A 22510-nucleotide genomic window follows, 5' to 3' on the forward strand; every position below is an offset into this window, starting at 1 on the left:
TGTCTTTGGCAATTCATCGGTCTAGAACTAGAACTAGCGATCTAGAACTTGCAACCGGGCAAGCAGGTACAGATGGAGCCCTTAGCACCTCTGTGATTAGCTGTGGAACCCTGAGGAGCCAGTTGGCTGGACACGAGTAGAGAGAGCCAGTGAGCTGGACGCCAGATCCAGGCCATGGCACACGGAGAGTCACAGGACCAGTGAGTGACCTGACAAGCATGTGGTGAAGGGGAGAACTGTCCGTCACGTGAGCACCCACCCCCCAAGTCCTGGTTACTTGTGTCACTGTCCTGTTCAATTCTGCTCAGTTTAATTTCCAGAAGGAATCTGGAAAGTAATCGTGGAGATTTTTAGTCACCTGGTCATGGCTCTTGACAAACTCTTCCAAACTAGCCCATCAGTTTGTACTATAATCATAAACCTTTCTGTATTAGCATGTGAGAGAACATGTTAGCCTTAGAAAATAAAGTTAACAGAACAAGGCAAAAACGAGCAGTTTCGTATAACGGCAAGACACTGTGAGTAGTTTTAATAAGAAATGGCAGCTACTATGCCAACAGTGACTCTTCTGGCTGTAACTCAAGTGCAGGGACTAGATTGATTCCGCATGCATGATCTCCAAAGAGCCCTGCAACCCCGGCCTCCCTCCCTGTGAGGGACGGCATTCCCATTTCAATGCTGAGGAAACTGGGGCTCAGAAAAATCACATGGACGGCCAGGGTCACACAGCAAGCAATGACAGCAGCATATTTTGAGCTCAGACTGGACGCTGGCTAGTCAATGAGGGTAAGAATACCAACTCCATAAACAGATTGATACAATGTCCCTATCTGTGAAGTCGCTCTGTGCTAGCACTCACGGAAGAACAGACTTCCAAACAAATGAGCAGACTGCTCTAAAATCATTGTCTCTTCCAAGCAGCACAGGTGTTCCTCATTGAGAAACTGTCTCACAGGGTTTTGTGAGGAGATCCTGAATGACATACCGGGGATTGAACCTAGGGCCTTGTTCACAAACTGTGCCGTTGAGCTGTACTGGCCAAGTCCTGAAGAACATATTTAACCCCCATTCCTGCTCGCTGAGCTGCAGAAACACATGACCCCAGCGGCTGACTCAGCAGGACCTCAACCCGGGATACCTGTCACGGTACAGACCTCGTGACTGAGGCGGCTTAAAACCTCACCAGCAGCCAAAGTGACATAACACAAATGCCAGTCACAGCCTCTGCTGGGGCCACAGAGCCAGATGCAGATATACAGGGATGAGAGCAACTCAACCCTGCACCTGGACCAGGCAGGACTCCCAGGCCCCCTCCTGCTGCTCCTCACGCACAGCCCTGCTCAGGGGCCAGGCTCTGCTTTACCTCTTTCTTTATTTCGATGCTTTACCAGGGGTACATATATGTGTGCATGCATGTTCATGTGTGTGGGTACACGTGATGGCCCCAGGTAAATCTTGGGTGTCACCCCTCAGGCACTGTCCACCTTCAAAAACACGTATTTCTTTTGTGTGCACGCATACTGTGGTGGTGTCTTTGGAGAAAGGAGACAACTTTCTAGAATTGGATTTCTCATTCTACCATGTAAGTTCTAGGGGATCAGATTCAGGCTGTTAGGCTTGTTACCAAGTACCCTTTCCTGCTGAGACATCACACACACACACACACACACACACACACACACACACGCACACCTTGTTTTGAACCTCCCCCTCCAGGTTTCTTACTAGCCTGTGGCTCACCAATTAGTCCACACTGGCTGCCCATCAAGCTCCAGGATGTCTTTGCCTCTCTGGTGCTGGGATTACAGGCACACGCTACTCCCTCTACTTTGTGTGTGCGTGTCTGTTTTTCTTTTAAATGTGGGTGCTAGAGACTGAACTCAGGTCTTTATAACTGGAAGGTAAGTACTGACTGAGCTATCTCCCCAGCCTGGGAACACCTTTGATAGATGCTATTCATCTCTCTGGTCTATCAGTTTGATGTTTTGCTACACTGCATATAATTTTGATACGACCCACAAGTTTCTTTCTTAATGGCTTTTCCCGTCTCCTTGTCCTGCCCACCACTGCTTCATTATATCAGATGCTAGGAATGAGATACCTCGCTACAAGGGACACTATAATAGTTAATAAATACGATGTGCCCCTGTTCCCCATGCACAAAACGTGGTGCTTGACCAGCAGGGGATCCAGTGGAAGAGAACTCCTGGAAAGAAGCCAAATCTAAGGAGACAGATCTGCTGATCGGAATGTCCACGCTGCAGAGAGACTGGAATGTTTTTCAGGCCTTAGGCTAGTGCTAGCCCTCCGGAACAGCCATCCCTTGCCAACCTCTGGGTCTGAACCGACATCCTGTGGCTAACAGATAAAACCCTTTTTGCAGTCAGTAACTTAACAGACCACTAGCTTCCACCAACTCCAAATCTAAGTCCACAGAAAAGCCTTCTCCATCTTGCTGTACCCGCCTCTGTGATGTACCCACCGCAGTATTTTAAACTTGCCGCCATTTGTGGCTTTCTTTGTTCTGTAAAATAATAAAGCCTTATGAAATTGCTTCCATGTTGGAACATGGAATTTGGGGTGACCTAAATGACTACGCCACAGTCACTCAAAATGGCTCCAGGATAAAGTACCTCTTATTTTTATTAAAAATGAGTAAAGAAAATAGATCCTAATTAGCAAGGTAGTCTGCCTCTGAGATGTCCCAGGACACCATCTGCTCTCTAACGACATAACCAAATAACAGAAGTCTGCCTCCTTAATTTCACCCCCTCACTCTGCCTTTCTCCCCTCCTCCACCCTCCCAGGACTGAGGACGGAACCCAGGGCCTCATGCACACCTCAATCACTCCATCCACTTCATTTTCTTCTTCTCAAGTGACCGTTTCAAAATCCAGTGACGCTGGTGCCTAAAGCCAGGATCCCCAAGAGTGAAGTTTTTTTGTTTGTTTTTCCAGGAGCGAAAAGGGGCACACTGTTGGGGGCCAAGAGCCATCTCTTAACTAGCTTACTCCTTCCCTGGCAGGCAGACCTGAAGTGAGACTAGACTATCACCCAAGCACGCAGCGGATGGGACAGGGGTGCTTGGTGGAGGGCGCCAGGAAGAGCATCAGAAACGAGTATACTGGGAGTTGCAGGGGGAAGAAAACAAAGTTTCTAACCTTAGATATTAGAAACTGGCTCATGACCTTTGCCAGTCCCTAACAGTCTCTATTAGAGCTGGCTACAGAAGAAATGGGGGAAAGGATTGGTGTTTGATTTCCACTTCAGGCCCTCGGGGAAGAGACACTGTTGTTCGTAGCCAGATTTTCTTTGGCTCTATCTTCATTTGTTTTTGTATGTTTTTAAGCATGTGTACCTGTGTGTGTGAGTGTTCTGAGAAGTGTGGGGGTGCCTATGTGGGCACACGCGTGTGGAGGCCTGAGGCTAACATCGGCCATCTTCCTGGATGGCTTTCTACTTCATATGTTGCTGCAGGTCTCTCACTCAGATTCAGAGCCCGCCTGGCCAGCCAGTCTAGCGGCCCAGTTTGCCTCAGGGATCCCGTTTCCACCTCCCACACGCTGGGGGGGGGGGGGGGAGGGCAGCTGCCGCGCCGGCCCAGCTTTTACATGGGTTCTGGGGACCAGAACGCTGGTCCTCACGCTCACGCAGCTCCCTTTTGCGTTTACGCTCAGAGGAGCTGGGTGTCGGGTCAGTACTTACTCTGGAAGGTCTACTGCCGAGATAGCAGGGGCTACATCTCAGAGTGCCACTCCCTACCCTGCACTGCCATGCTCTGCAGCAACGGAGCCGTTAGTAACAGCAGCAGCCAAGGCCACTCTGCTGTGCCACCGCGTGTGTGGGGAAAAGGAGAGCAGGAAGGTAACGGGGCTGGAATGGGCTTGCGGTGTCGTTTGGCAAAAGAACATTCCTCAGTCACGATCAAGAAGCACTTCTGTCAGGCAGAAAACCTTGGCTTCATCTCAACGCTGCCCGTTAGACCCTGCCAAGGCTCGAAGCACGCATCATCCGTCAGCGGTCCCCCCCCCCCCGAAAGCCAGCCGGGCCCCCACATGCTAAGGCGGCGGTTGGGAACCTCTCTCCCAGTGTTGGTGGACCAGCTTCGTCTGAAACCACAGGAGGGGGAAGAGGATCTTCAAGTAGGACCACCACGGAGACGACCACCAGGCAGACAGGCTGACGGCCGGGAAGCCACCTGGCAGGAGATGGAATCCTGAGGACACCACGGCCACCAGCTCATCTGCACTGCTCAGGGCATGTGGGTGGGCCTCGGGGGGAAGCACCAGCCAGGGGAACTGGAACTGTTCTACACAGGTAAACAGCCTGGAGAACATGTCCCTTTAAGCATCACTTTTACCAAAAGTGCTTGAGACCACCTGTTAAGCAAGACTCTCGGGAGGTAAAACTTCCAACTGAGTTTATAGCAAATGTTACCCTTTATGCCGGTTAGGTTCTATTCAAAATTCCTGGGCCCATGTTTTCTTGAGGGACTTTTTCGCTCTCCCAGAAATGATGCCATCAAGGATGGAAATTTTGATTTAAGAAAAACAAAAACAAAACAAAACAAAAAAACAACATTGTCAAACCCATTCAGTGAATACTCGGAGACCTCGGAAATGCTATCAAAATTGGCTTAGAAACTTGAAGTCCCCCAAAGGGGGCCATCTGCACATTCCCTGGTTCCGACCCCAGTTCTCTCTGCAGTCTTGAGGCTGCTCCCTGCTGATGGCCCCTGCGAAAAACTGGTGGGCTTTACGGGTCTCAGCTTTAGGACGGCTGCCCGAGAGGGATGGCGTGGGCACGCACTGCCGCCCCCGGAGCCCGTGTCTTACCGTTGCTGCTCAGTGTCTTCATGATGACCTCCATCTGCGCAAACTCATAGTTGTAGTCTGGCTCCGAGGAGGCCTCGCTCGCCGCGTCCACGTCGTGTTCCGCAGGACAAGTTTCCCTTTCAAAGTCTTTCAGCCAATCCCGCCGTTTCCTCTTGGGTAAGTTAATTCTGTGGGGGGGGGGGGGGGTTCGGCATCAGACAACGGTCAGCTTGAGTTATACTTACGTAGGCAACAGGAAAAGAAAAACAAAAGGAAATGAAAAATACTAGAGAACAGGAAGTTGTTACCTAAAAAAGTGGTTATTTCCCCATAGGATCCTGTCCCCGTGCCAGAGCTGGGTAGTACTGGAGACAAGGGTGCCATTTACACAGGACCTGAGGGGACACAAAGGAAGATGGCAGGTGGATGGAAGTGGCCTTGGGACTCCAAGAAGTGACAGGGAGCTTTCTTTTAAGGGATGCCTTCTGGGAAACATTTGAAGGAGTGACAAGAAATACAACCTTAGCAATGAGCCAAGGTCCTACAAGCCCCTCAGAGAGTGATGCCCAACTCTGTGTGCTTCTTTCTGCTGGAGATAGGAAGCATCACCGAGCTGGCCATGGTGGTGCATGCCTGTCACAGCTCCCAGGAAGGCAGAGGCAGGTGTATCGCTGTGAGTTTGAGGCCAGCCTGGTCTACAGAGCAAGTCCAGGACAAGGTAGAGACAGAATCTCCAGATGCTTCCAGGCCAGCTAGCCTGGCAGATGCAGAGCTGAACAGGAGGCTCTCTCTCTCTTTTTCTCTCTCTCTCTCACACATAGAGTGAAAGAGAAACACAGAGAAAGAGAAGCAAAAATAGATATAGTCAACAGCTCTTTCAAAAAAACATCTGCTGGCAATTCAGAAACAACACATGAAGCATTAAGTTTTGAAATTCATGCATGAAAACATACAACCCCTTCGGTGTAATGGCTTAACCCTGGCTACCAAGGCTTTGCTGTAACAGCACTAGCAAGGGTGCTATTACTCCTCAAAGTTACTGTATTGCTATGATCTGAATTCACAACGCCCCCACGGGCTCATGTGGTGGATCACTCGGTCCCCAGTGGGCGGTGCTGTATCCAAAGGAGGTGGGGTTTGGGAGGCGGAGCCCCATTGCAGAAAGTGGGTCACTGGGGGAAGACCTTAGGAGATAAAAGCTACCCCGCGTCTGGACAGGTCGCTGTTTGCTGCCTGATGTCTGAGGTGATGGGGCCTGCAGCTTCATGCTCTCACTGCCCCTCCCTCAGGCCATGCCTGCCATACGGACTGGACCCTTTCAAACTGTGAGCCAAAACAAACCCCTCCTCCTCTGCTGTTGTTGTTTTTCTCTTGGTTAAGGCAGAGAGAACAGTAACTAATACACCATCTGTAACAGAGAGCAAATCTCCTGGGATACCCAGTGTATCCTTAATGTTGATGCGTCCTTCTGAAAGCAAGCGAGGGGAGGAAGCCCCCACTGGCGTCTCCTACCTTGCGTTTTCTTTGGGCGTGACGGTGACGTCACCATCTGCGGCGATGTCGATCTCACAGTGCTCGGGCTGAATCCCTATCCCAAAGAGCTGGATGTCCTGAGAGGTATCTGCACCCACCCGAGTGTGATCCTGGAATGCGGGATTGAAGAGAGGAGACCAAGTTCACAAGTAACTCAACCAGAAATGCTCACAAGAAGATCCGGAGCACCGGGCCCCAAGGGTGGGCTGGTGTGATGGCTCAGCGGGTATCGGCATTCATCACCAAGCCCAGTGACCTGAGTCTAATCCCCAGGATGTACATGGTGGAAGGAAAACAGTCCTCTGACCTCTATTCACATGCTGTGGCATGTGCATGCCTGCTACAAACAGAAAGGAAGATAGATAGATAGATAGATAGATAGATAGATAGATAGATAGATAGATGGATGATAGGTAAATCAACGCAGTACTATTTATAAGGCAAATGCTTACTTTGACACAATTAAAAAAAATGTCTATAAACTCTACCCAAACCTGCTCCTCTATCAATAATAATTAGGTATCATTTAAAAACATAAGAAATTTGGATTTAGCAGTAGCAGACACTGAATTCTCATTGTGTATTGAATATTTACTATTTAAATGGGTACCAGCATGCCATTTCATCTGAAGCCTCGGTTTCTCTTCCTTTCCTATTTTCTCGCCTTCTCTTCCTTTCTCTCTCTCTCTCTCTCTCTCTCTCTCTCTCTCTCTCTCTCACAGAACTAAGAAAATATCATTTATATTACTTATTCAACCTATGTGACTGGATTCTTTTTGAAAGAGCTACATTCCAGGACCACTATAAAGCAGTCTCATGGAGAGTTTTACCGCAGTTTCTCTCTCTCCTACCTCAGGGTTGGGACACAGCTCAGTTGATAGAAAAGACCCTAATATCTGTCTATACAAAAAAGCCAGGCAAGGTGGTGTTTGCCTGTAACCCCAATGTTGAGGAGGCAGAGGCAGGGGGATTTCCCAGGGCTTTCTGGCCAGCCAGTACAGCTTGTCAGTAGGCTCCAGGATCAGCGGGAAACCCTGTCCCGAAAACTACGGTGGAAAGTGATTGAGGGGCTGAGTGCGGTGGTGCACACCTATGATCCCAGCACTCAGGGGGGCAGAGGCAGGTGGATCGCTGTAAGTTTGAGGCCAGCCTGGTCTACAAAGAGAGCAAAGAAGAGTCCAGGAAAACCAAGGCTACACAGAAAAACCCTGTCTCGAAAAAAAATAAAAGTGATTGAAAAGGACAAGACATTAATTTCTGACTTCCACATATGCACTTGTGCTTAGACACACACACACACAGACACACGATTCTAATGCCAATATTCCAGAGTGGTGAAGCCTGCGGCCTATATGATGTTCAGAAACACTCTTGTAGTTTTAAGTATGTGGGGTCTCAGACATGAGGCGGATACTCTTGGAGACTCAGTTAACTGTATACCCCTGCTCACTCACAGAGTAGCTTTCTGTACTTTCTGTATGGTTCTACGAATCATTTACTCGCTACAGTATTACTTCTCTATGCAATGGAGAAAATGTGAAGCCTGGTCTTTTCCATTTGGACGCCTGTGGCTGGGAATACAGCCTCAAGTCACAGTGCTGCCACACACCTCACGGGACCCCTGCTCAGAAACAATTCTTTCTCCCTAAATAACAGAGCCTAAGCTGTCTCGTAGAGCGTGATTAGGTCAAAGGCTAGCTGTACCAAGTTTTCACCTTTAAAAGGAGTGGAAGGAAAAGATGTTAGGACACTGAGGCTCCTGGCTTCAACTCCGGTTTATTCTCCATTGTGCATTATCCGCTCCCAGGGGATCAAAATCCTCGACTGGGTGTTTATTTAGCTTTCCAAAGAGGGCAAGTGCCATGCGGTGGCAGGTTTGTCTGCTGCAGTGTTGGCCTGAAGCCCTCGGGTCCAGGCCTGGAGAGATGACTCAGCAGTTAAAGGCACTTGCTGCCCTTGAAAAAGACGTGGAATTGGTTTCCAGAACCCATAATGGTGGCTTTCAACGGCTGTGACTCCTGTTCCAGAGGATCTGATGACCTCTTCTGGCCTCTGTGGGCACTGCATGCATGCTGTACACACACACACACACACACACACACACACACACACACAACCACACCCACACACACCATAAAATATACACTTTCTGTGTGTATGATATAATTAAATACGCTTTGATGGTCAACTGAATTCCCTTTGTTGGTTGGGGCATCCTGTACCAATGAAATCAAGTGTCCCTATTTCAGATATCTCTTTCCCTCTCTCTCTCTCTTCCTCTCCCTTTGGGAGAGTTCTACATAGCCCAGGCTGGCCCTGAACTTGCTATGTAGTGGAGGTTGAGCCTAACTAAACTCCCAATCATTCTGGCCTAGACCTTCCTAATACTGAGATTACATGTATGTATACCACACCGGGCTCTGATGTCCCATTTCCTGCTTAATAAAACTGCCAAGTAGTTCTACAAATGGAGCCAAAGAACCCCCGACATCTCTTGATATTGAAGGGGACCCATGAGGTCACAACTGCTTTAGGTCAAACACTACATGCATTTTTTTAATCCCCGCTTTCTCATTTTATCATGCACGAAGGGCAGGCACCTGACCCGTGATGATGTAGCTCTGGGAACTGAGAGCTGTGTGGAGTCCTCGATACTTGTAAAGAATGCACGTGGGATCTAATAGAAAACCACTGTGGACATCTCCCCAGCATGGTCAGAGCACACAGAGGCCACCGTGTCGATGCTAAAAGGCCACACGTGAAGGGTTATCATAGGACAAGAGTCCTTTGCAGATAATGCGGTCAGAGCTAACCAGACTCGGAGCTTTGCTCTTGAATCCAGTCTAGGGTCTCGCTAAGGCTCGTGTGGGACTTGCTCTCTCCTTAGGGACACAAGGAGGAATCTCTAAGGCCCCTCAGAATCACTGTGGTTGGACTCCAGAACCTCAGAACTCTGTCTCCTTATACTTGGGTCCTTCTCCTATGGGCATACTCTGGGTTGTCCCCTCTGCAGCCTGTATGTGAGGGCATCAGGGCAAACAAAAGCTGCTTCTTATGATCAGCGCGCCATCCACGGTCCTGCTTCTGTGGAGGGTGAAGCTGGATACAAAAAGCAAGATCCTGGGAGCAGGCATTGGGCTTGGTTGGGGCGATTCAGGATCACAGTGGCCCATCTCTCATATAGCCCCTCACCTTTAAATAGTAAACCAGAAGCTCATTGAGGGCAGGGTCTGCGTTTAGGTTGACGAGGTAGCACTTGTCATCCCCGACCTTGATCCCGGAGGTCTCCAGGGAGATCCCCATGCTCTCCAGCTGCCGCTGCCTCTCCTGTACATGGAAAGACAGAATCAGACACGCTTTGTTGTTCAGTCACAGGACGTATCCATGGAAAGAGTAAGTCACTGTTTCTGGGGACAATGCCAAAGGGATGACACATTCTACGCAGCTCAGCTGAGTTCACTGAGAGCCTGGACACAGCAGGGTCACAGGGCACCAAGGGTGACTCACACATGGTGTCAGCTCGTAAGAAACTGGAAGTCTGGGAGAGAGGGCAAGAAGCATGTAACGAGAATGCTAAAGGGAATGTGAGTGCGCCTTGGGGTGCTACGAAGGGCTGAGGGGTTTCCTAGGAGGGGCATCATGGTGGGTTAGAGGCAGGATGGACTGAGAATGTGTGCATTCTGATAGCACTTGGAGGAATTTCAGTAGCGAGGTTGAGAAGTGGTCACAGAAAATCGCTCAGACTCTGGGCATAGCGGATGACTTCAGGGGCAAAGAACTCCAAGTGAGTGGGGAAAATAGTGGGAAATGGAGTTGGATGAGCAGGCAGGGTCCCTGCAATAACAGGCCTGGAGTCTCCCAGCCCTGGCAAAACTTCGGCCAGAGAGTCCAAAATGTGGTGGGGATGGATCTACGGCCCGGAACACAGCAGCTAATAAAGCAAAGTGCGTCCTTGTGAGAGGAGAGCAGCGGTAGCCATGTTCGTGAAATGCACCGTGTGGAGCGATGAAGTGATCCCGAACACACACGCTGCTGCATTACCCCGTTTTCCCATAGTCCATTTCAGCCAATGCTCACACGGCCTCTTCTCATAGGCACAAAGCATCAGATGGTGAAAAACTACTGTGTGGCACATTTTAAAAACTTCTGCCAATCAGAGCTTTCAATGTCACGCTTCGCCAAGAGATCTTAAAAGAACAACCCCCCCAAAAGAACCCCACTCAATCACAACATGGACTTTTGTTCCTATGAGGAGCAGAAAGGGAGAAAGATGCCCCCCTCCCCACACAGCATCGCTTATTGAATGGAGTATTCTAGCAACACGGGACCATACAGACTGCTAAGACACAAGAAGCTGCTGCTTTCAAATGAGCTCGGCAGAGAGAACGAGGACCTGGAGCAGAGGTTCTCAACCTCTGCGGGTCGAGCGACCCTTTCACAGGGGTCGTCTATCAGATACCTACATATCCGATATCACGATGCACAATAGTGGCAAAATTACAGTCAGGAAGTAGGAACGGAAATAACTTTATGGTTGGGGTCACCGCAGCAGGAGGAACAGTACCAAAGGGCCACGGCATTGGGAAAGTTGAGCACCCCTGCCCTGGAGGGTTGCAGAGGAGACAGGTGTCTGCCCAGGAGATACCCGGCCACAGCATTTTAGGCTGCGTCATCAGCCCACCTGTGCGATCTCTTCCGTCTTCCTCAGCTTCTCTTCCCACGTCACTGTCAGCTCTTTGATCAGTTTCTCAGACTCTTCGAGCTTCTCCTTCAGCTCAGGGGCCTTCATGGCCTTTAAAATAAACCAGACGTGTCAACTTACACAATCTTCCCAGCATTACGTATATAACGGTATATATATTTATATATATATACACACACACACATATATACGTAAAACATATATATATATCAGAACATATAACGGTCTCCTTGTCTGTGGTACTGGAGTTTGAATGCAGCGTCCTGCACACGCTGTAAGCAGCTTATGCATGTTCTATAATGGTTAAGAGCCAAATCTCAGCATTCTACGTCCTTCCTTGGCAAGTATTAATCGTTTCTCAAAAGCAGTTAGTCACACACTGTCAGTGTGGGCCTTGGGCTTCTGTTCATCGAAGTAAATGGAGGAGGACATGGTTGTTCCTCTTAAAAGAAGAGGCGAAAAGAAAGAAAGGAAGGAAGGAAGGGAAAAGGAAAGGAAAGAAAAAGAAAGAGAAAAAAGAAAAAGGCCAGTATCTGGAGGAAAAAGCAACAAAGGCTAATGGGTGTTTCATTTAAGGACTGAGAAAAAAAATACTAAAGTTTATCTCTGAAATATCAAAATAGGAACAGGTTTTTGAAGCAGATTTATTTGTCAACAACAGAAATCAACAGTGTTGTCCATAAACACCCTGTAGCTGCAGTAACCACTTGGGTGCCTTTCTATCAACAAGACCCAACCTCCAAGACTAAGGAAAGGATACCTGACTTCTATGAAAGCCTTGTGGAAACAATCTACAATGTTAATTAAAAAAACATAACACCACCACACTGTTCTTAGGATTTCCCATTGGAAGTGCAAGGGCCAAGTGACTGACTGAGGCAAACAATTAGGCAGAGACAGGAATGATGTCATTTCCCTCCTTGTCTACCAGTTGTTGGGGCAGGAGCCAGTGTCTGTCATGTTGCTCTTTACGGTGTCTCTTGGCCCAGAGCAGATGCTAGCACACCCTGAAATGCTGAATCACCCGGATATGATCTAGGGCTGCAAGGCAGCGGTGTGCCCTCCCCCATCAGACACCCAGGTCAAGGACCCTCAGGGAGGGGGCCCGGCAGATGGTACCTCAGCCTGCGAGAGCTGCTCTCTCAGTTTCTCCACTTCCTCTCGCAGCTCTCGGATGACCTTGGCATTGGGGTCCTCGTTCACCACAGCGTGGTTCACAATCCTCTTGGCTCGATCTGCGTATCTCAAGGTGGACAGGGTTTCCTCGTAGTTGTCCGCCGCTGGGCTGATGGTCGCTATCATAGACGTCTGGCTGTTCCCTCCTAAATTGTCCTGTAAGGAATTCCAATAGCAGCTTTTTGAACACTACCATGGCAGCGCGCAACAAGAGTGGGAAATGGCCACACGTGGCTTTGCTCTTTGTGAAGAAAACGCAGAGTGAAAACATGTTGAAATTTTGTACATAGTTTTATAAAAAGAGGAAACATGGGCTGTCTACATGTATAGCAATAAATAGTGCCTGCCAAAGGACACTGTAACAGAATGAAACAATGTAAAGAAGGCTTCATTTGTGTCTGTGTGCTGTTGTGTGGCACAGGCCTGTGAGTGTGTGTGTGTGTGTGCATGGCCATGCAGATGAGGAGGACAAGGAAAGATGTCTTTCTCTGTCACGTTTAATTCCTCGAGATAGTGTGTCTTGCTGAACTGGAAGCCAGCTGCTTCAGCTAGGCTGGGTGCTGGGGATTTGAACTCTGGTACTTACACTTACTCAGGCAAGTGCTCTTACCTGCTGAGCCATAGCCATGCACCCTGGATCTTTGCTGTGTAGCACTAAGAATTAGGATGACAGTACTGTGTGCTGGTTGAACCCTGCACACTCCTACTAGAGCTGTCACACTGGAAACAGCAAGATTTAGATTAATAGGGATCCTAGGTCTACAAATTACCTTAAGAAGCCAAGTGAGGACCGAATCTCGATAAGGCACGAATTTGTTTTTGCCTTTGCCAGCGGCCTGGTCAGCCAATGAGGATATAACCAAGCCCAAGGTTGTAAGCGATCTGCCACAAGAGGAATGGAAATTAAGTTTTGTGGAATTAAGTTTAGTTTTCCTAAAACAACAATCCCTCTAGAAAACAAGAACAAAACATGCAGAGCAGTTAAATTAACAGTTGATTAAGTCTCCAATAATTTTCCCAGAAGCCAAGAACAAAGAAAGAAGTAACCCATTAACATAAAACAAATTCAGAATTTCTATAATATTATGCTTTATTGCAGAATTTATAAAATGTGCAGTAAAGCATAATAGTTTCTTTGTAAAATGTATATTGTATAAATTCTCCAATAAAGCATAATGTTTTAAAAACATGCAATATAAACATGCAATTATAAAATCATGCTAGAAAGCACTAATTCACTCCAAATATTAAAGTCTGGATTACTTAATGTTCAGGTCAAATTTGGACCACTCAGGCCTCTGCTCTTGCACCTGGCAGAACAACCCCTTAGAGCTTAAAGCTGGGACATGAACACAGGCAGTGTCACAGGAGGGAAGATGCACCCAAGCAGAGGACGGCATCACGCTTTGCTTTCAAACTCTGCTGGTCACAGGACCATTGCTAACACTGAAGGAAGCTTCTTCTGACCTACTAAACCAGACAACAATCTCTCAGGGTCTCACATTTACACACACACACACACACACACACACACACACACACACACAATTTTGAGAATGTTCAGTTGACAGCACCCAAAGATGTTGACACTTGTTAATAATGTGTCATCCCAGGACCTAAACCATCTCCGTCTCTGGGAACTTGTCAGAAATGCCGACTCTCAGGCCCTACCCCAACCTGCTGAAGGGTGGACTCTGGCAGAACTCAACCACCTGCATTTGACAAGCCTTCCTGGTGAGCTGATACAAGCTGCTTTTCTGAGGAACACTGGCACTGTTTTGGCCTTTAACCTGTGCTGTCTCCAGCTGGTAGCAAAAGCGCCCCAGTGGTGGGGCAGGGGATGCTGCATGACTCAGAACAGGGCAGCAGTGAATGCTCAGTGTTAGAGGTGGAACAGTGATCCCAGAACACTCTTTAATTCTACCCTTCCCCTCATCTGCTGTTAGGGAACTCCTAGATCTCTTACCAGCTCTAGAGCAGGATGGGAAGTGGGAGGGGCTGACTGAGGAACCCGAGGTTGGGATGGCATTTACAAACAGCCCTGCTTTGTTTTCATTGGGTTTTGGTGGCGCTGTAGATAAATGCAGGGCCTCACAAGCTGTTCCGCTCGACTCCATTCCCAGGCTCCCACAAAGCCTTGGTACTTGAAAGTAGCAAAGATTTTAAATCTACCTAACATACAATATGGAGAAGCTGGGATCAAAGAAAAAACAAATGGGGGCTAGCGAGATCCTTCAATAACTAAGATTGCTTGCTGCTCCCACAAAGAACCACAAGTTAGAATTCTAACGTCCACATCAGTGGACTCACAACCAAGCTATTTTCTGGCCTCTGTGGCACCCACAGGAAAGCGCACAGACAGACACAGACACAGACCAACAAATAGACACAGACTAACAGACAGATGGATAAACAGATGCATACAGACACAGACAGTCAAACACAAACAGACTGAAGTGAAAAAAATGTTTTGTTTTGTTTTTTTAAAGACAAACTGGTAGGATAAAAAACAGAATAAAAGGTTGCTATAGGAAACAGAATGGATGAGGAGAAGAATTTAAGTTGCAATTCAGTTTTTTCTCTCTTCTCTTTTCTTTTTCCTCTACCTTAAATTTTTAAGCAGCAGAATTCTTTCCTCACAAGTACATTTCTGCATTGTTGAAATTTGGTGTTTGATACTGGAATACATCCTTTGCGAATGTGTTTATGTTATACATCATTTTAATGGGCGCTTCATCTTCCGACTGTTTATTCCTTGATATTCATTTTGCATTTATTTTACACCTTGGAAATGATGTTAAATGGAAGCAAATTCAAGGGGATTTCTTATACAAGTTCAAAATGAGTGGAAAGGCAGCTAAGACAGACCGAAGCATCCACAGAGCATCCGGCCTGGGAACTGCTAGGTAGCTTAGGTGCAGTGGTGGGTCAAAAAGTTTGGCAAAGGAAACTAGGTCCTTGAAAGCCGAGGCGCTCCTTAGAGGGTGACCAGTTATCCCAGGAAGCTGCCTCTGAACGAGATGCCCAGAGAAGAGGTGGCATTCACACTTTCCCTGACGCCAGGTTCCATTCACGCTCTCAACTCCGAAGCTGACGGTGACCAAGTGAGAGATCACGGAAGCCGAGCCTCTTAAAACTACATGAGAGGTGGCAAAGGATACTCAGTGTGGACTGCACAACAGTCATTCTGAGAAGTAGTGAGGGGACAGGCAGTCAGGAAAGGGCTCTAACTCCTGGGCAGCTGGCCTGTGGCTCAGACTCTCCCGCAACAAAACGAACATGAACCAGGAAAACTATCCAGGAGGAAACAATGAAACACTGTTATTAAGCTTTATAAGCTATAAAAAGTTGTATGAATATTCCTAGAGGCCAGGGTTGCAACTTACTCATCCCAGTGTGTCGAGAAACTGAGGCAGCCAGAGTCCAGTGGTGGGGAAATGGCTTCTCTATCCCACTTCCACGACTTGCAGCCTGGCCATCTGATGGACAACTTCTCACCCCGCCTCCCCAGAAAGAATCGCTACAGATGACCTATATCTCACACATCCCTGGGCAGCTGCAGTCACACGGTGCCTTGGTGTCTCCCTTCTTCAAACTGAAGGAGTGCCCTACGCGTCAAAGCACTTACAAGCTTCGGGAGAGATGAAGCCCCTGAATCTGCAGCCTATTAAGCAGACACTGCAGACATGCGGAGTCGCTGACAGGTTTGCTTAGGAGGATTATCAACGCTGTACATAGAAGCTGGCCCGAGAGGCTGAGAGCACATTTAGGAAATACATCTCACTAACACTGTTAGCATGAGCTCAACTTCCTGGATGCCAGCCGCTGCCCTATGCACCTTATAAGAAGCTGGTGGCTGAATCTTCACAGTAAGTGTACCTGACTGACAGCTTCCTTAGTTGTATTTTACAGAAGGAAGAAACCGAGGAAAGGTCACATAGCTGGTTTGGATAACCAGGAAATTGTGGGGTTTCCTCTGGGAAGGCAATTTTGATGCCCCCCGCCGCCCTTCCCCCGAGCTGTCGTTCACCTCTGCTGGGTTCTCACTGTTCCTCACATGTTTCTATGGCAACCTCCGTACCAACACAGCAGCTCCAAAGCGCTTGCTGCTCTACCTCCGGAGGTCAGGGTTGCAACTTAACTCATCCCTGTGTTCTCATCAGTGTTCATCACACACTTGCTAGGATGTGTCTGCAAAGTTCAAGCCTGTACCTCGCATCTGAGATCGTTGAGTGCACAGGTACCTTGAAATTCAGAGTCTTTTAGAATCCCATATTCGTCATATACACTATATCCACAGAGGATCTTGGACAGTCTCCGTAATAAATATGAAAATATCCACGCTGTGCGTAAATTGAGATGATCAATGTAGGAACAGTCTAGAAGAGTTGTTCTCAACCTTCCTAACAACGTGACCCTTTACCACAGCCCCTCATGTTGTGGTGACCCCCAACCATAAAACTGTTTCACTGCTACTACATAACCATAATTTTGCTTCTGTTATGAATCATTACATAAAAATCTGACCTGCAGGATACCTGATAGGCAACCCCCAAAGAGGTCAGGACTCACAGGTTGAGAACTGCTAGTCTAGAGCAAGCCTGGAGGCTACCTCATGGGAGTGGAGAGATCTTGACTTTGCTCAGTGATGCTCTTCCTCTCCTGACCCAGAGGCTCCCAAGGGCCGTCACCCTTCTGTCACGTATCACCACAGATGTCTCAGCTTGCCTCCACGTGGCTTTAGAATCTTATAGCTCTGGAGGTCAGAAACCCAGACGGCATAGCACCGGACTAAAGCCAAGGCGCGATGGGTCTGCCTTCCTTGCGGGCAGAGGGACCCGAGGGAGCCGTCATGCTCTATTTTCTCCTGTCTTCTGCAGGCCACCCTCATTCCTGACTCACGGTCCTCTCCTTCCTCCTCAAGCAGAGTCAAGTCTCCACTCCTCTTGCTGTGTCTCAGGTTTTCCAGCATCCCTCTTTCATGTGTAAGGAGCCTTTGACACAGTGTCAGACTTGGAGAATCTGAACACCTCAGAGACCAGACCCTAATTACACCGCAAAATCCGCTTGCCTTGTACCATGTATGCAGGTTTTGGAATCTACAGTGTGGTCTGGCTCTCACCGTGTTTCAAGTTCCTTCTGTGTTCCCAGCACCTACTGCAGGGCTAGGTACTGAGTCCACGCATGACTCATATTTGATGGGCTTTCATTTATGTGATTATTTCCAAATGTCAGTTTTCTGGTATTTAAACTACCTGTCGTATCAACAGACATAAAATGACCTGTTCTGTGTCCTAAGCAAAATAGTGCAAGTGAAAGTACCTGAAAGTTACAAGAACACTAAACACAGAGGAAACAGCAGAAAGGCATACACGCAACATTCGTCAGGACCTTAGTGTGTGATTCAGGAAAAGCGTAGGATGCTAGGAGAACTCATAAGTCACTATACAGAGGTAGCTAGGGGATCTAGACTATGTTAACACATAGCCTGGAGGCAATCCACTTCAGTCCAGTCAGGATTTCTAAGTAACTTAGTATCCATATATGAGGCGGCACCATCTGTAGCCATGCTGGGACCAAAGAGTCAGACTTCTAGGCAAACAGCACACAGTCCCTGGAGAGTTCTAGCAGTCAAACCAGAAACTACACCTAAGAGTTCAGTGCTCTCAGCTTTATAACTTGGCTGCTGTCTGCCTGGGTTTTCTCACTGGCCAGAGGAAGATACAAAATCCCTCTTACAATGCTGATGGCAGGTTGGAGCCGAGAAACAGGCTTGAATTCCCAGCATCCACAACAGGGGCTCACAATTGCCTGTAACTAACTCCAGGGGGCCCTCTTGTGGCTTTCCAGGTCACACGCATGCATGCATACACACACACACACACACACAAATAAATAAATTAAAAAAATAATGCTGATGGGAAGATCAGAAGAGCTATAGAAAACTCAGAACAGTGCCTGTCATCAAGGAGAACTCAGACAAGCAGACAAAAAGAAAGCCAATATCAGTTTCATCAAGGCCACTGTGGTGGTCTGAATAGGTTTGGCCCACATAGCTGCCACTTTCTGGACATAGGAAGCGGCAATAGCAGGAGGTGTGACCTTGTTCAAGGAACTGTGCCACTGTGGAGGCGGGACTTTGAGGACTTAAATCCTTGAGTTAGGCCTAGTGTGAAACATATCCAGTCTCCTCCCGGCTGCCTTCGGATGAAGAGGCAGAACTCTCAGCTCCTTCTCCAGCACCACGTCTGCCTGCACGTTGCCATGCTTCCTGCCGTGATGATAATGGACTAAACCTCTGACACTGTAAGCCAGCCCCGATTAAAGGTTTTCCTTTCTAAGAGTTGCCTTGGTTGTGGTGTCTCTTCACAGCAATGGAAATCCTAACAAAGACAGCCATACGCACGTACTCTAGAGTCTCATGTATTCTTGTGTGCCCTACAGGTCTGTCTGCAGAGAGGGAATTGGGGTGTCAGCATCAGCAAGGAAGTTCCTAACAGAGGACGACCTGCACTTTGGTGCCCTGCCCCACCCCACTCCAAGCTCCTGTCTCTGCTTTCCCACCCTTTTCCGGGCTCTAGAGAAGCAGAGCTGCAGGGCTGGCCGGGCCTCCTGCAAAGCTTTGTCATGAGGCCGGAGATAAAGACGACTGGGAGGCAACCCCCCCCCCCCGAAAAAGGACTTTCCTAGTGTGTGCAGCTGTGTCTCTCGGATGCTTCACATTTCATTTCTTGAACTTTCACACGCTAAGATCATCCTGTGCCAATATTATGTTAAAATGTCAAACTGCACAAACATGCTCCTGAATATATTTCCCCTTGTCACATTTTGTTCAAGATAAGATCTCAAATTACAATTAATCAACAGAGAGAGATAACAACTATGAGCTATTTTCTGTAGAACTTGGAATAATGATAGCAATTATGCTGATTAGAAAAACAGTGCTGATGTAATTAGTATTTATTCAGTGCGAATCACACACCAAGCATTGTTCTAAATACATGATGGCATTTAATCTTTGACAGCCTGAGGAGGCAGCTCCTGTCCAACCTCCCTTTCACAGATGGGGAAACTGAGACTTCTAGTCTGCGGTGGCTGCAGGATGAACCCTGGGCAGCCTGGTCTTTGACCCTACTTTGGATACAAAACCTCTTCCCTCTCAATCTGGAGAGCAAGGAGCCTTCCTGCTGCATGTCAGAAGCCCTGGGGATCCTGGAGACTAAGTCCTTCCCATACGCTTCCTCTGTTTCTCTGGAAAACTACAAACCCTCTTCCAATTTCTCTTGGACTTTACCAAGGTGTCCGGCCTCTCCCCCCCCCCCCCCCCCCCGCACACACACACATGCACTCCAGACAAACAGCAAGACTCCAGTGTGGCATTTACTCAGTAACCACTATACCCGTCTACATTACTCCTACACAAACAGCACCAGCTCTACGAAGGAATTTAAGGCAGGGTTCTCTGTCGATACAAACAGCCCCATAACCTTGCGGCTTGAGGTTCACCTCAGACTTTATGGCAGGTGCTCCCTGACTTGGGGCGGAGCTGGCTCCAGATAAAGCTACCCTCCGGCAGTCAGAGTCACCGGAGTCAAGAAGACAGCTGGCATACCTGCCCTAGCCAGCACGCCTGCCCTAGCCAGCATCCCAGCTTAGCAACACAGAGCAAGGCAGAGTGCTGGCTGGCTCCCTCCAGACAGCCATGGTCTGTCATCTATCCGTCCTGGCGGCACAGAATCAGACTACATGCTGTCCCAGGAAAAGATTCAAAGAAAAATCCCGAGTTGAACCCCTATCGGGGTTTCAATGCACTCAGACATTTGGTCCCCAAATGGTGGCGCTGTGGCAGGAGGTTGCAGAACCTTCAAGGAGGTGGATCCTGGGGGTGTGGGGCAGATCCCTGAGGATTAGGGTCACGAGGTGCATGGCAGTGTCCTGCCTCTGGTCCACTCTTTACTTCCTGAGCCACCCATCCCAGAGAGCCACTCCCACGATCATTGCCAGGAGACCACTCCCATCCCCATGCTCTCCGCCACAGGGCTTTCAACTGATAGCCCGCATTCACTCTTCCCTCCCTTCAATTGCTTTCACCAGTTATAATCAAAGTGACAACAAATGTAACTACCACTACACCATGGCCTGCCCTGAGCTGGAGAACTGCCTTTCCCCATGCAGATGCACAGACACTGTAGCACCTGGGGCGGGGGCGGGGCTAGACCACACACATAACGGGACCAGTCCCCCCCCCCCATGACTCAGTCGCCTTCCAGTCACCTTACTTGTTAATGTTGCTGCCTTCTTTCAGCCTCTCGCCCGCTGCGCCAGTCTTCGACACGCGCTCACTCCCCGCCAGGTCCACCAGGCTCACCTTGCTGACCTTCTCCCCCGAGTTCTGGTTGCGGGGAATAAGAGAGAAACGACACCCGTGAAGGGAACGCCACACGGAGACCGGCACATCTCTCATCGCCGTGATCCGCATCACCAAGCACTCAGGGTCTTACAGGGTTCACGGTCCTTTCAGGCAGCAGCCCACTTCCGAGTAAAGCGAATTTCAAGTGTTTTTGGTTTTTTTTACTTTCTTTGTATGTATCTGTGGTACGTGTGTATGCATGCCCGTGTTTACATGTGCAAGTACCAGATGGCATACTCTAAGCCATCTTCTGAGACCCCAGGTCAAAATGTAGAATGGGACAGAAAAATAACATTCTACCCTGCAGCCAGGCACAAGGTTCCCAGACACCCAGGGCAGTTGGAAGTACTTCTAGGGAGGCCGGAAGTATGATCCAGGACAGTTAGATGCTGGAGATTTTATGGATCTTGCAGGAAATACAAGCACATGAGGCTCTTTTGCTTTTGGGTCAAATTCTGCTCTTTTCAGATACGGGGGTTTAGAGAGAATGTTGCAGTTTCTTTTGCAACATCTCACAGAAGCCATGAAGAAGACTTGATTGTTTTTAGGGCAGTTTTGGTAAGAAGGACACATATTTAAAAAGTTGTATGAGGATATCATTATGCTAGTCAGGATGTTTACACACAAAATCTGTTTCTTTTTCCACACAAGGCCTCAAGAAGTAGAGGATGGCCTAAAACTTCTAATTTTCCTGCCTCTAGGTTTCGTGCTGCAGTAGAGAATTGAACCCAGGGCCTCATGCATGCTAGGCAGGTACTCTACTAACTGAACCATATCCCCAGCCCTGAAAAATTCAATTTTAAAAATGCCAGTATAGAAAGAAGGCTGAACAAACCAGGTGATTTTAGTAGTACCAACGGCATGAGGACCACACACAGCCCTCAGCCTCTGAATCCATTCAGGAAACACTTCCCCGGCTTGAACTCTGCGCTTCCCAACCCCAAAAGATTCCGCCTTGCTGCTCACCCCTGACTGCAGGTCATACAGCGTCTGTGTGATGATGATGTTGAAGACAGCGTGGGAGCGGCTGCTCTCTTCATTCATGTTGGTTGCAGCCACCGTGCGAGACTTATTTCCCTCAGACATCAGTGACTCGATGTCCTAGAGGCCAAGACCAAGGAGGCACGATGAGCAAACAAAGAGGTATACATCCCCCGCACCCCAGGAATGGGTTCACTATGATCCTCCCATGCCTCAGCCATACCCTTCCATGAAGCTAGCATATTTTCCACATGGTGTGGCTTGAGCCTCCTCTCCACTCAGAGCTTTCCTCTCTCTCTGCCCTAGCTCTTCTCCCCTGCTAACGTCCCACTTGCTCCTTCATGAGTTTCCAGAAGAACAGACACTCACTGGGCACTTTACGCACGCAGGAACAATAGTCACGTTTAATTCTAACGTTCCTGTGCCATCACCCTGTCGGTCCTCTGCTCTCTGCCTCCCTCTGCTGACAACTGTGGTTCTGCAAGAGAAGGGAGCTTTCTCCTTTATCTTTGCATCCTCATTCCTAGTGCACACCTGGAACCCGTGGGCTCCTAGAAAAACGTTTGCTGAACGAGTGTTATGAAAGAAACTCTCCAGGATGCTGAAGTTCATGGAGGTCACCTAAGGTCTCTAGGGAGAGGCAGCACTCGGGGGCAAATGGAGTTTCCTGACTGTTATAAATAGGGACTAAGCTCCATCACCATTAGCTGGGAAATAGACTTAGTCAATGTGCTGACTGACACCTTTGAGTAAGAATGGCTTCTTATTCACATCAGATCCTCAGTGCACTTAAAGTGATGAATAAATCAAAATCTAATGAGAAATACAACATATTTTCATTTAAATAGCTGAATGCTGTTCCTCATCCTAATTTTAGCTTTACTCTGAGATGAT

General features: G+C 48.3%; 1 protein-coding gene across 2 annotated transcripts in view; it reads right to left on the bottom strand.

Annotated features, from left to right (window-relative positions):
* The window catches only part of Kif13a (kinesin family member 13A), a 169116-nt gene that overhangs the window by 47706 nt on the left and 98900 nt on the right, over positions 1–22510 (bottom strand). For both annotated transcript variants that reach the window (XM_021642828.2, XM_021642823.2), the window contains exons 8-16: positions 21602–21736; positions 20505–20617; positions 12996–13107; positions 12169–12381; positions 11029–11139; positions 9540–9674; positions 6327–6457; positions 5123–5209; positions 4836–5002 (exon numbers count right to left, since the gene is read on the bottom strand). In XM_021642828.2, the coding sequence (XP_021498503.1) occupies positions 4836–5002; positions 5123–5209; positions 6327–6457; positions 9540–9674; positions 11029–11139; positions 12169–12381; positions 12996–13107; positions 20505–20617; positions 21602–21736 (1204 nt within the window). The remainder of the gene's footprint in view (positions 1–4835; positions 5003–5122; positions 5210–6326; positions 6458–9539; positions 9675–11028; positions 11140–12168; positions 12382–12995; positions 13108–20504; positions 20618–21601; positions 21737–22510) is intronic.

The sequence above is a fragment of the Meriones unguiculatus genome, chromosome 19, assembly GCF_030254825.1.
Source record: "Meriones unguiculatus strain TT.TT164.6M chromosome 19, Bangor_MerUng_6.1, whole genome shotgun sequence".
NCBI classification, from domain to species: domain Eukaryota; kingdom Metazoa; phylum Chordata; class Mammalia; order Rodentia; family Muridae; genus Meriones; species Meriones unguiculatus.